The following is a 13,625-nucleotide window of genomic DNA, read 5'->3' on the forward strand; positions in this document are numbered from 1 at the left end:
CTGGGCTGCCGCAGGCTTCCCCACGGATGGAGCGTATATATCATACTCCAGGGCCTTTCATGAATTTATCAGAGAACACCCAATTCTCACAGACTGCGACGTTAACAGTCAAATTCATATAGGTGTGTTCCTCAGAAGATGTTATGCAAGACAACATCTCTACTTACCCGAATAAGCCACTTGGAACACATTAAGATAAGTATCAACCTGCCATGCAGATCAGGAGAGTATTGCATCTTCACGGAGTGGGATAATTAATATAGGGATACTCTCCTCCCAGCTGACCAATAGTTTGTCTCTCACTTCTACTTCACAGGATCTCCGATCACATAGAGTGGGTTACCACTATGGACAACTCATGAGGTGGGTCTCAAACCCATCTCCATCGATGCATTATCTATCACATTACGTAATAGACCCTTTGTGAAGGGATCTGTCAAGTTTTTCGACGTTTGGATATAATCCAACGTAATAACTCCGGAGTTTCTCAATTTTCTGACAGATTTTAGTCTCCTCTTCACATGCCTTGAGGACTTCATATTGTTCTTAGAACTGTTTATCTTGACGATCACAGTTTGATTATCACAGTTCATTAGGATAGGGGGTATTGGTTTTTCAACCATAGGTAAGTCCATCAAGAGTTCACGAAGCCACTCTGCTTCAACAGTGGCAGTGTCTAATGCTGTGAGTTCTGCTTCCATAGTTGACCTCGTTAAGATGGTCTGCTTGCAAGACTTCCAGGAAACAGCGCCACCACCAAATGTAAAAACATAACCACTTGTGGCCTTAATCTCATCAGCATTAGATATTCAGTTTGAGTCACTATAACCCTCCAGTACCTTTGGATACCCGGTGTAGTGAATCCCATAGCTCGCGGTGCCTTTCAAATAGCGCATAACTCTCTCAAGCGCATGACAATGATCATCTCCCGGTTTTAACACAAACCGACTCAGCTTACTCACAGAAAAGAGATGTCAGGCCTCGTGGCACTCGCCAAATACATAAGCGAGCCAATAATCTGACAATTGTTGTCGTTGCTTCGCCGCTACCATCGTCCACCGTACCTCGAGCCACCGCCGTCAAATCTACTATAGATGATGAAGGCCCGTAATCACACATGGCTGCCCACACAGCAGAGCGGCACGACGACCACCTAGGGAACCCGGCCGGGGCCGCCATCCCGGCGACCAAAACTCCATCAGCCGCGTCGCTAGAGAACGCCACGTGAGGAAAAAGATAAATAGAGCGATTGTATGTAGTTTAGCTAATTAAATCATTCACATCCCGACCTTAGCTCAGTTGGTAGAGCGGAGGACTGTAGTATGTTGCAGCTAAATCCTTAGGTCACTGGTTCGAATCCGGTAGGTCGGATTATTCCTTTTTAGTGGACTTTTTTTTTGTATACATACTTTTTTTCTTTGATTTGTGCAAGTGTCAAAACTCTCAGTGATTGCCGCCAAAAAACATTTGCGATGTTATTTTCTTTCAAATACAGTATGTTGTTACATGTACAACCCCATTGCTACGAGGAATATTATCTGTCAACTCGCCACCACACTACCCATATATTTTGCCTGGTGCTTCACAAGGCCAAGGATGGGACTACAAAACCGTACTGATCAAAATCATACATGTAGTAGTCCAAAGGAGCCGGCCATTTTTAGCAGCTTGTTCAGCACCTGAGGTGCTACTTAATGTTGAAGAAGGGCATCCCGCCGAGGGACTGTCCTGTGCAATCACAAACGAGAACAAAAGGGATTGAGAATCTACATTGGTAATAAACACAGGTTGCAAGATAACAACATGCAGCTAACTGAAACACGTAGATTTCTTATTTTGAGAAGGGCTATTAATAAAGAACATAGAATTCAAAATCACCAGTCTTGCGGAATCAGACCCCTTGGCTGCAATAGGCACTTGTCGGGTTCCCGTACTATATAGATCTGATCTCCCACACTGTGTTCTCCGTATGCATCCTGGTTCCGGTGCCATGTCCACAAGGCATATGTCGAATTCACAACCTGCATGATCTCTCATGTGAGGACTGGTACAACAACATACACATGACACATTTCCTTCTGTGTTGCACACATCTAGTGAAGAATTTATAGTGATGGGGAGGAGAGTGTGAAGTGATTTAATCACCTCTAAAATACCGTGGCCGAAACTGCTTTCCCTGAATGCGCTCCATTCCGGCTGTCGTTCCCAGCAAAATTTCCCCTTGGCAGGACCAGAAGTGAAGTTCAGATGGCAGACTCCACCAAATTCAGGGTGGTTGTCACCTGGTGAGGGGCACTTTCCAGGGTCATCTGCATGATCAATGTCGATTTTCTCAATGTTACCGCCATCCCCGATCGTAATGTAAACCGGCCCGCACGGGTCCAACGTGTAGTTGAACACCCGGTTCATCCTTTCGTATGCGTGTACCTTGGCAATCAAATGTAGAATCAAATAAACTAGACTTGTTTTGCCAAAAAGGTAAGAGGCTTGAATCAAATTAACAACGGAACTGAGGAGAGTACGAGTGATTAATCTGGATGCAGGAAAAGAAAGCACAGAAATCGAATGAATGCAGTCTGAATCAAGGCATTTACCAAACAATGTGTGTGCTTACATGGCCTGAGAAGACAATGTCGACCCCGTGTTGATAGAGGAGTCCTTCCATTTCTTGCCTCATACACTCAAATTCCTGGTAGTGCGAGGAATAGCTGTTATACCACGGCGTGTGCCAAGAAGCGACAACCCATGGTGTGACTCGTCGATCAACTTTGTGCAGATCCTTCTCTAACCACGAGTACTGAGCTCCTATGCACAATGAAGCAACTACCTAATGTTAGTTACTACACTATCAGCATCAGCATGTACATGTAAATACAGTTGGTTTGCAAAATCTTACAACTTATCAAGAGGGTAGGCCATCCATCTAGAATTCCAGATGAAACGTTGGCAAGTCGGTTCATATATTACAGGCTCCTTTGATTCAAAGGAATTTTATAGGATTTCTGGAGGATTGAAATCCTTAGGATTTTTTTATGTTGGTCCTTTGATTCATAGGATTGAATCCTATAGGAATTTTTCCTATGGAATCTTTTATACTACTACATTTCATAGGAAATCTAACATCCACTTCAACCTTTTTTTGTAATTTCTTTGTTTTTTATGTGCCATCAAACACACATTGTTAATCCTATAGGATTCAAGTCGGCATGTCACTCCAATCCTATACTTTTTCTATTCTTACATTTTCAAAATCCTATAAATCAAAGAGCCCCTACCTGTGCGATTGTAGTCGACATAGGCACCAAGCATGATGAAGTGAATACCACCCGCGTTGAACGAGTAGTAGAACTTGGTGTTGGATCCAGACTCCTCCGACGGCACAGCGAAGCGCGCCAAGTAGGAGGCGAAGGTCGCGGCTCCGCCGTGCCCCTGCGGCTCGATCTCGTGGTTCCCTTCGGTCACCATCATTGTCACCCTCGATGCAAGCGGCTCCATGAATCTAGATTAATTCATACACATTCACAAATGTGATCACGAGAGACATGATATATGTTGGGGCTATGACGCTGCAGCTCTACTCTATCTCAGTCTTTACATGCCACATCACTGACCGTTGGTGGAGTGCACAGCTAGTGACAATAAAACTCCAATTTTCTACTGTAAGTCCTTGCATGCTTCCAAGAGCAGGACTCACGCATGCGGTAGAATTGAGTTGACAATATTAAATCTTAATATGATACTTGTACCCTGATCACCAGTTCACCGGACCACCACAAATCCACAGCAAGAAATTGACAATGGCGATTCATCTGAGGAATATACTGGTACTCAGATTACCTTCCCCAGCCGTCCCATCGCGGCTGGTAGGACTCCCGAATCGGGGCGTCTGGGAAGGAACAGGAGAAGCAGGGGACGCCTCTGCCGCCGGTGGTGCGGTACTGGTTGGCGTACGTCATGTCGCCGACCATCAAGATCATGGACGGGTCGTTCCTGGCGAGGTGGTCGACGGTGGAGGTGGAGTTGCCGGTGAGCCCAAGGTCCCCGACCACCGCGACGCGACGAGGGTATGCGTCCGGCGCCGGCGCGGGCAGCGTCACGAAAGAGCGCTCATCGCTGAGGCCGCCCTTGAGGGAGCTGTCGCCGCAACGGTAGTAGTAGCGGGTGGACGGCCTCAGGCCCACGAGCCGGACGTGGTGGATGACGCCGGAGGTGTAGTTGAGGAGGCCCGGGTACGGGTAGAGCTGGCTGTAGACCTCCGCCGAGCCCCTCGCCACGTGGTGCGGGTGGGCGACGGTGTCGGCGGAGGCGGGGCGCTCGCCGTACCAGACCTCGCTGCGGACGGCGGTGGGGTCGAGAGGGGTGAGGTGGGAGCCGACCTGGGCGCGGCCCGTGACCCAGGAGACCCAGAGCGAGGTGGGGTCGGCCGAGGCGGCGAGCGCGATCTGCTCCGGGGACGGCGGGCGCGCGCGCGGGGCCAGGCGGGGGTCGGAGAGCGGGACGTCCTCGCTGCCCTGCCGCAGCGAGCGGTCGAACGCGCGGGTGGCCGGCGTGAACGGGCCGTCCAGCGTCGTCGGAATGCCGCCGCCGTCGACGAGTAGGAACGCGATCGGGAGGTACGGTAATAGCAGCAGGAGAGTGCGGCAATGGAGGTGGCGGCTGTGGAGGGTGCCGGCGATGGTGCTGGTGGCCATGGCGCCCATGGCAGACAGTGCGTCCTATTCGGACACCTACGGACTGTACTAGGATCGGAGGATGTTCTGGAGCGGATAATTCGCTGCATATTCCTTGCATACTGGCCTTTCTTTTTCCTACTCATTTAGCGCAACCGAAAATGCTAATGATTGTGATATCAGATTTTTGGCGTTTTCAAGTGAACGCGCTCGGTCACGTTGGATTTTGCGCGCGAATCTTAAAGTGTTAGCTTCCCTCTGAGTGACCTACAAGGTTCGCTACATACCGAGCCGCTTCGTTTGCTAAACCGCTCCAGAGAGGCGACCGGAGGTGATCTCGGCCTTCCCTGTCGACAGCTCTGGGTCCTCGTCCTTTCGGTCTGTCGCTTCAGCGGTGGGAGCCGACAATAGTCTGTTTTTGCTTTTCCTTCATCTCGATGACATTCTAATGGGTGGCATCGAGGAGAAGGTGACTCGGTCTTCTTGTCGATCTTCAAATCTGATGAGATTTGTTTTCAATGGTCGATGCATGACACCCTCCGGATGGCGTTGGTGCCAACCATTGCAGCTGTGTTTGGTGTCTTGCAGTGAGGTGCGTGGATGACGACAAGGTTTCTCTTCTTCAACCATGTTGGATAAAGTTGATGGCGCTGAGATCTAGCAGACATTGGGAAGAACCCTGGCTGACATGCCACAAAAGCCTCGCTCTCGTCGCTTGCGGCGGTCCAGTTCTCGGTTCGAAAAGCATCCTTGTATAAGATGGTGCTCCTCCAGATCTGGATATGATGACAACTCCTCTACTTCTTTAGTGTTGCCTCGGTAACTGTAGAAGATGATGGTGGACCATGTTTCGGTGTGGCACAAGATTCCCCTGAGGTGAAATTCTAATTTTATTTTTTATGGGGTCTTTGATGCAATATTGCAAGATATCTATGTGTTTTCTGATGACATAGTGTGTACTCTCTGTAATCTTTTTCTAATAAAACATATGTGGTTACTTGGTTCGCTCGGCTCAGTATAGCAATTTGAGCAAACACATTTTAGGATGACAATTTTTGTTTTCAATGCGACGCAGTTTTCACCCTTTTTCGTTGATGTAGCATGGCAATTTCATGACAATTTCTGAGCATAGTAATTTTCACAGAATTTTATAGGTTGACAAGTTTTCATGTTGCAATCATGAATTCCTGAAAACGCATGGCAATTACTTTGCTGAATATTACACTTTTCTAACAATTTTTTTATACTATATGATTTTTTAATTTTAGAATATGTCAAATCCTTATAACAACATGTCAAATTTATTTGTTTTCGCATGGCAGCACTGGGGAATGGAAGTGGATTTCTTTTGAGCGAACGAAAACATTTGTTCGTTCCTACCCGACTGGGAAACGGTAGTTCGCTCAGCTGACCTCCCTAAGAAACGTCAACACATTATTGGAGTCCATATCCTTCTTTTCGACCGACGGATCCCACGGGCAACTAATTAAGTTATCTTTGGTGGGCTTCCTAGAGGTCACTTGTAGAGTCGCTCCAACGCTGCCACGTGTCCCATGTTGAACGTCTTCCACTGGAACAATTTTTAGGTTTATTTGTTATTTTTTCTTGGTTTTCTTGTTGTTGTTGTTGTGTTTTTGTGATGGTAACCTCAAAGTTGCGACCAACGGATCTCGGTGCTGCAAGCGGTGGACATCGGTGTTGTGTGGGTTGTGGCGACAACACACATGCAACGCCATCAGAGCTACGATAGATTTACGCTGCAGCAGCGTGGTTTAGGGCGGTGATATCGGAGCCGCAAGTGGTGGAGCAGCGATGTCGAAGCTGCGAGTGGCATACATCAATGTTGCATGGGGTAGGGCGATGGTGGGCAAGCTATGTGGGCGCTGACGACGGAGTTACGACTGACGGAAGTTGGTGCTGTGAGCGATCATGTCGGGCGTTAATGATGATGCTCGGAGCGGTGGCACCAATGCGATAGTGCTTCTCTCATTTCTCCAAGCTGACCTCCTTTCATTTGTCGGCTAAGAGACATTATGCATAGGTAAAAGCTCAGAAGGAAGGAACAAGTGGGTGAGAAAGGAATGAGATGGTTGCGCTTGGGGGTGGTAGATCAGAGGGTCAAGAGAGTAGGCAGATCCACGCAAGTTTTTAGCCGGCCGAAGCTAGGCGGTGACCTTTCTTATAATGGACAGTTTTTCCATTTCGGCAACTAAAATTTGAATTGCGTTAACAGATTCTGGAGAGGTCGAGGAGGGCGACACTAGTGAGGCGGGAGAAAGTCAACGAGGCCCTGACCAGGAGCTGCAAATGACATGGCAATGACGTTACAAGTGGAGGGGAGTCAAAGTTGACGGTTCAGATGATGGTGAAGGGGGGGTGCCAGTGCCGGAGAAGAAGAGTAGGCGGGGGTTTAGAGGGATAGTCGGGGCAGCAACATCACATCGATGAACGGTGCCCAAGGGAGGACGGGGTGGCGAGACGCAGGTGAGAGTGTCGACGACGCATGAGGGCTGGCATCAAGGTTGTCGGAATCGCGATTTTGAATCGGATCGGAGCTCCGATGGTAGGATCGCAAATCGTAAAATCTTCACTATCAGGGTCGTAAAAGCGTAGATTTTATGAACTAAAATGGTAGAATCAGAGTGGTTTGTTTGGATTGTAAAGTCGTAAAATCGTATAACAGAATCACGATTCTGACAACCTTGGCTGGCATGTCGATCCAACAGTCTAGATTAAAGTGCTATAGGCCCGGGATGATGCCAATCCTCGAATAACCAGCTTACCGTGAGAATCTGTGACGTACCCAAGATTGCCGAATCTGTTGATCTGGCCTGGGGCGAAGTTCTCGATTTGGTCGAGGTGGCCAGCCGAGTCATTGACGAACGTGGCGCTACCGGAGAAGAACATCTGAACCAACGTGTAGATTACACCGTCGCCGATTGGAGATCCCATCAGACCTCTACGTTCACCAAGCGAGACCTGTATGGGCCACCACTATCGGAGATGATTTCGGCAGATCCGTCTGTAGGGAATCCCTGCGTGGTGACTAGGTCGGAGGAGAGACAACGAGGGGAGTTTACCCAGATTTAGGCTCTCCGATTGGGGTAAAAACCCTACTCTTGCTCTATGTATATTATGATTAAGGTGTACAAAATACATGTATAAACCAAGGAACTGTAATGTATTTATCGACTAGCTCGGCCCCGACTTATATAACATAGCCGGGTTCCTAGGATTACACAACTAGTCGCTATGTTGATGGAGGGGAGACCTCCATGGCTCCGGTTTCCTTCTCTTGGACGACAAGGCCTCCAAGTCTTTTTCTTATGAGGACCGTGGGTCGGGCTGATGACCTAAGGCGAAACCGACCTAGGGGGGGCTCGGGCCGGCCTACTTGGTCCGGCAACTGATAAGATGAGACAAGATTGGATCGTAACACCATCATCGCAAAAGCATGTGAGCTCGGAACCATAATAACACATTCATTATTCTTCTACTCTTTGGGCCTAGGTAGTTGATAGCTATTCACACCTATGTCTTAACATCAAAGTTCAAATCAACGTTTTATTTCTATCATAGAGAACCCCAATTTAACATTAAAAGTATAGTCATTGACCTTTGAAAAAATAAAATCAACCTGAAAGGAGTATGTAAATTTTTGCAATTGAACAGGTCATCAAGGAAAAGGAACACAGCTAAAAAAATGAAAAAGAAAAAGAAAAAGGAACAGAGGAGAAACAAAACACGGAGCAAGAAGAACCTTTCCAAGAAAAGTCAGAGCAAAGCATCTACGCGTGGAGGCGTGGAGCCCACGCACCTCCTTCCTCCGTTCCCCAATCCCCCTGGAGGCGCGCCGCATATCAGCGGCGCCATTGGGCGGCGATGGCCTCGGTTAGGCCCCCTCTCCGCCGCCTCGCGCTGCTGCTTAACAGCCGCATCCGCGCCAACAACCGCTTCCTCGCCTCCGCCTCCACCTCCACCTCCTCCTACCCCACCGCCGCCGCAGCCGGCACCGCCACCACCGAGACGCCGGCGCCGGAGGAGCCGGAGGTCGTCAGCATGACGGATAACTGCGTCCGTGTAGGTGCCTCGCAACCTCTTTATTTCAGCAACTACAATCTGCTTTGCTGCTTCGAGGGGCAATTGTTCCATAAATTCGGGGATATATTTTAGGATCTTGTACGGATCGATATTCATTTTATAAGATTTAACTGTGGAGTTTGCCTGTATTTTCCGTCAGTTGTATAATGACTCTGTAGAAATTTAGGGGTTTAAAATCCGAGGTTATCATTCTGGGAAGATCTCTTGAGTTCCTAACTTCTTATTTGGTATGAAGACTGCAGTGTTCTATGTATGTTTGGTAATACAGATCATATACTGTTGTTCGCTCACAAAATTGTTGTGCTATTATAAGGAAAATGTATCACTTACTCACCTCCAATACTTATTATGTTCTGTATTTAACTTCTTCAGTTAGTTTAGCACGTACAGTGTCTGATCATATAATTTGTTTGCTGCAGAGACTCAAAGAGTTGCATACTAAAGAACCATCTGCTAAGGGCAACATGTTGCGCTTGAGCGTTGAAGCTGGTGGCTGTTCTGGATTCCAGTACACCTTCTCACTGGATAGCAAGGAAAATGCTGATGATAGGTTGGTGGTCATGCTTCAGATTGAGGTTTCACGATCTTTGTTTGCACCACCATTTTTAGTGGGACATGGAATCTCCGAAATGTTTCTGTGGAAACAATGGAGCATCAACGTTTACCACCATTGTCTGGTCAGGGTACAGTTGCATATCTCACATGTTGTCGATTTAACTGTAGGGTCTTCGAGAAGAATGGTGTTAAGTTGGTTGTCGACAATGTCTCATACGACTTCGTGAAAGGTTCAACAATCGATTATGTAGAGGAATTGATAAGCTCAGCATTTGTGGTTAGTTTTGAATGACTATTGCTCAATACCTGAACTCGGGCACTATTTTAGATTACCCAATTGTGACCCTACTGTTTTATGCTTAGGAATCTTCTCTGATTTCTGTTTGTACGATGTGCAGGTTTCAACCAATCCAAGTGCTGTTGGAGGCTGCAGCTGCAAGAGTTCCTTCATGGTTAAATAATTCGAACATTAGTAACTTTAAGAGGTAGCCTGACAGAACTTTGTGTTGCATTTTTCTTGAATTACTACAATACTTCGATACTTCCAAATAAGTCCCTGTTATTGCTACTATCTTAGGAATCTTATGTAACCTACTGCTTTACTAGAATATTTTTGTTATGTGGATGCATACCCATTGGTGGCTTGGGTCTAGCCTGCCGGATTCTGCACAGCCACCTTAATGCTTGGTGCCCAAGATACCTTAGACATAAATTCCGGTTCTGTTTCCAAGTTTGTTACGTGAGCTGGCTATAGAATGCCAGACAGATATTATGGTGGGAGGAGAAATCGATAAAGAAGAACCCCCCTCCTCTCTCTCCTACTCATGTTACCGTTAACCAACCCCAGTGGCATTGTTGCCTGCTGGGCAACACTTCGCTGGCCTTGAAGATCTTCTTGCAACGATGTTAGCATCATGGCAACAGGGTACCCCGGGCCCGCTGTAATGGGCCGAGCTCGGGGCCACAAAGATCCAGCAGTACACCATTGTCAAGTCACATCATTGACAACGTCAAGGCCTAGTAGAAAAAGCACTAAGGACCAGTACTCAGGACTCCCCCGAGCATGGTTCCCCGACCAGCTTGGGCAAGGCGTCGCCCCCAGCATGTTGATTTTAGCAATGGCAGCCAAACATAAGGAGTCAGGAGAAGTGCGTGGGGCCTGCCCCCGAGTAGAACCGTGCTCCTCGTGGGCCCTCTTGGGGGTCTACCTGATGGCAACACATTTAATGCAAGGCCTGCGCAACTCTCTTAGAGTGCCAAGGCCCGATCGACACACTAAATCCAGGCCTACATATCTACGACGATCTACGCTTCGTAGATACTCATCATGAGTCTACAGTACGATGGTTCGTCTCCTCCCAAGGCGATAGCGCTTGACGCTTATCAGAGATGTGACAGGCGCCCCACCTTTTTGACGTTGGCACCACCACGGAGGCGTTCCTACGTCAGCCTTGTGCATTGCCCTATGGGCCCAATTGAGTTGTCGATGGCAGGATGGACGCATTTCTCGAGGAACCGACTCGGCTTGTCGTCCACTAAGCCACAGCCGTTTGATGGGCCCATTCGGGGCGTGCCATTTGTAACCCCAAAGGTTCAACGTATCAACTTAATTGTAAAGGCCATTGTGGTACCCCCATGCCTATATAAGGGGAGAATCGAGGCCATAGCAAATGATCGACTCTTGTTAGGTGATCTCTCTCTACAAACTTAACAGAAGACCAAAGCTAGGAGAAGAACAGAAGAACTATCCCGAGCACTAGAAGTGCCCCGAGCAGTAGCTTGTGACCACTCATATAAGCTGATCAAGAGCTAGAGCAGGACATAGGGTATTACATCTTGCGGTGGCCTGAACCTCCCGGGTAAGAAACAAACAAGGGGTCTAGCCTTAATCCTCGATATCGACGATCACAAGTCAACATATGGCACGCCAGGTAGGAGGCTAAGGCTTCAGTTTTCTTCGAACCAGTTGCCTCAGCCATGCCCTTGCACGAATCGTGGTTGCGACGACAGTGACATTGTTCGTCATCGGCGCGCGCGGATCCTCACGGCATTGATGACCACACTGGTGCAGCTGATGAGCTCCATTCGAGGGGCACTGCGCCGTCCGAGATATGGGCCTCCACCAGCACGCACTGGTCGACATGCTGCCGAGCGGTTTCCAAGGGAACAGTCCAGGAGGCCGTGCTGTGGACTGTCTGAGTTCCTCAACGCCCTCCTGTTCTGGTGGAGGATGAATTTCCCATGGGCCCTTGGCTTTGGGAGATTGCGGGGTTGGTGGACATCGCCCGCCGCCAGTCGACGGTTAGAAGCACCTGCGTCTGCCAAGTCCATCGCGAGGCAATGCAAAGAAGCATTGTTTTGCGTCCCATCTCACCATCACCGCTTTCATGCCTGCTGATGATCTCCATGGTGTCCTTGACCACAAGAGGAAGGCAAATGCCCCAAAGAAGGCACTAGGGAGTGATGTCCCGCATCCCTCTTTGACGAGCATGGCCTCACGAATGGGTGGGAGGTTCGAGCCCCCGTTGACAACTGACACCAAGCATGCCGCAAAGGACATCTTGGTGCACGCAACAGGTGACACTGTTGGGACGAGCGTACTACCCACCGTGACCGAGACAGCAGGCTCTCAGGAGTGAAAGACCGTGGCATGCATCTGTGGGGATGCTTCCACACCCACTTCACGCTGCCAGCTCAAGCTACTAGTGTGGGAAGTGAACGCAGTGCTCCCAAGCATCGGCGCTTCCTGACCACTCAAGTGGTCGGACACCCCGATCATGTTCAGCCACAAACACCACCCCAAGGTCTTGTCGGTGGTTTCCCCGACAAACATGCTGGTGGACAGAGGCGTGGGCCTCAACATCTTTCCCTCGACGTCTTCGATAAGATGCAAGTGCCCCTAGGGTGCCTGCGACCAATGAAGGCGTTTACAGTGCCGCTCGGGCAGGTGTCCTTGATGGTCGCCTTTGGTGCCAGAGACACCACCAGAAGGAAAGCATCATTTTCGACATCGCCAAACTCGACCTCCGTCAAGCACCCGAGCACTAAGATTTCATCTGAGCCGAGGTGCATAGACTAAAAAAAGCTCAGTTCAAGGTGATCCACCCTGAGTGGCTCGCCAACCCCGTCGTTGTCCCGAAGGCTAATGACAAGCTAAGGATGTGCGTCGACTTCACTGACCTTAACAAAGCATGTCCCAAGGATTCCTCTACCCGGCATAGATCAGGTCGTGGATTCCACGGCGGGATGTGATCTCTTGTGCTTCCTGGATGGATATTCTGGTTATCACCAGATTCACATGGCTAAAGAGGATGAGGAAAAACAACATTCATCACCCCGGTTGGAATGTTCTGTTACATCTGCATGCCTTTTGGCTTGAAAAACACCGGGCCCCCATATCAACGGGCCATGCTCATCGCACTGGAGTGCCAGATAGGTCGCAACATCGACAACCTCTTCGTGAATACCAAAGATCAAGCCGCACTCCTCGGCAATCTTGCAGAAACCTTTGACAACCTCTGCTGCATGTGCATGAAGCTTAACCCCGAGAATTATGTTTTTGTGGTGCGTGCCTTCGAGGAAGCTCCTGGGCTTCCTCGTCTCGAGCAAGGGCATAGAAGCCATATCTGAGAAGATCAACACCATTAGCCAGATGCGCCCAGTCGCCCACCGACGCACCTCAAGGGCATGCCACGCCTCTCAGGCTGCATGGCAGCCTTGGGGAGATTCATCTCCAAGCTCGGGGAGCGAGGCCTCCCCTTATTCAAGCTCCTCAAGAAGTCGGGTCCATTCAAGTGGACCTTGGAGGCCGAACAAGCACTCCCAAGGCGTCAAGCAGTCCCTCACCTCTCCGCCGATCCTGGTGGCAACAAGACCCGAAGAGCCATTGCTGCTATATATATCATGGTCAATCCCCAAGTCGTGAGCATCGTCTTGGTGGCGAAACGGGAGGAAATGTCGGAGCCTGAGCTCAGGCCCGAACCCCCGGCCGCTCATGCGTCAAATCAAGCTGCTGGGTCCAAGCTCCCAGCACCTTCCGAGAAGATGGCTGACCCCGAGTTGGCAACTGAGCCCGAGCTCCCGCCCAGCCCCGAGCTGGCAGGCAAGCCCAGGCTCCCGTTTGGCCTCGAGCTGGTCGAGGAGCCTGGGCGGGCTCCCCCGATTCAAGGACGTCTCGTACAATGACCAATCTACTTAATCAATGAAGTCCTACGCGATGCCAAATCATGGTGCCCGCAGGTCCAGAAGCTACTCTATGCAGTCTTGGTCGCATGAAGGAAGCTGACACTACTTCCAAGC

At 49.4% G+C, this 13,625-nt stretch overlaps 2 protein-coding genes and 1 non-coding gene across 7 annotated transcripts; 2 read left to right on the plus strand and 1 right to left on the minus strand.

Moving 5' to 3' along the window:
• The first annotated feature begins 1,284 nt into the window (after positions 1–1,284).
• Positions 1,285–1,371, plus strand: TRNAY-GUA. The gene is given in 2 exon segments: positions 1,285–1,321; positions 1,336–1,371. It is a non-coding gene; the product is annotated as a tRNA-Tyr (tRNA).
• A 79-nt stretch (positions 1,372–1,450) lies between these two features.
• On the minus strand, positions 1,451–4,766 carry LOC125509084 (purple acid phosphatase 23). 5 transcript variants are annotated; one of them, XM_048673965.1, is made up of 6 exons: positions 3,838–4,766; positions 3,276–3,499; positions 2,615–2,823; positions 2,146–2,427; positions 1,898–2,021; positions 1,451–1,723 (listed from the first exon to the last, which is right to left on the minus strand). In XM_048673965.1, exons 1-6 carry the CDS (start codon positions 4,698–4,700, stop codon positions 1,692–1,694), a joined length of 1,734 nt encoding a protein of 577 aa, XP_048529922.1. In that variant the 5' UTR covers positions 4,701–4,766; the 3' UTR covers positions 1,451–1,691. The 5 variants fall into 5 exon arrangements, with proteins under 5 accessions (XP_048529922.1, XP_048529921.1, XP_048529918.1 ...); XM_048673964.1 differs by having other exon boundaries at positions 1,451–1,728; XM_048673961.1 differs by having other exon boundaries at positions 1,879–2,021.
• A 3,669-nt stretch (positions 4,767–8,435) lies between these two features.
• On the plus strand, positions 8,436–9,928 carry LOC125509087 (iron-sulfur assembly protein IscA-like 2, mitochondrial). The gene is made up of 4 exons (XM_048673969.1): positions 8,436–8,750; positions 9,191–9,321; positions 9,495–9,603; positions 9,725–9,928. Exons 1-4 carry the CDS (start codon positions 8,553–8,555, stop codon positions 9,785–9,787), a joined length of 501 nt encoding a protein of 166 aa, XP_048529926.1. The 5' UTR covers positions 8,436–8,552; the 3' UTR covers positions 9,788–9,928.
• The last annotated feature ends 3,697 nt before the right edge of the window (positions 9,929–13,625 follow it).

Source organism: Triticum urartu, chromosome 5, assembly GCF_003073215.2.
Source record: "Triticum urartu cultivar G1812 chromosome 5, Tu2.1, whole genome shotgun sequence".
Lineage (NCBI taxonomy): Eukaryota > Viridiplantae > Streptophyta > Magnoliopsida > Poales > Poaceae > Triticum > Triticum urartu.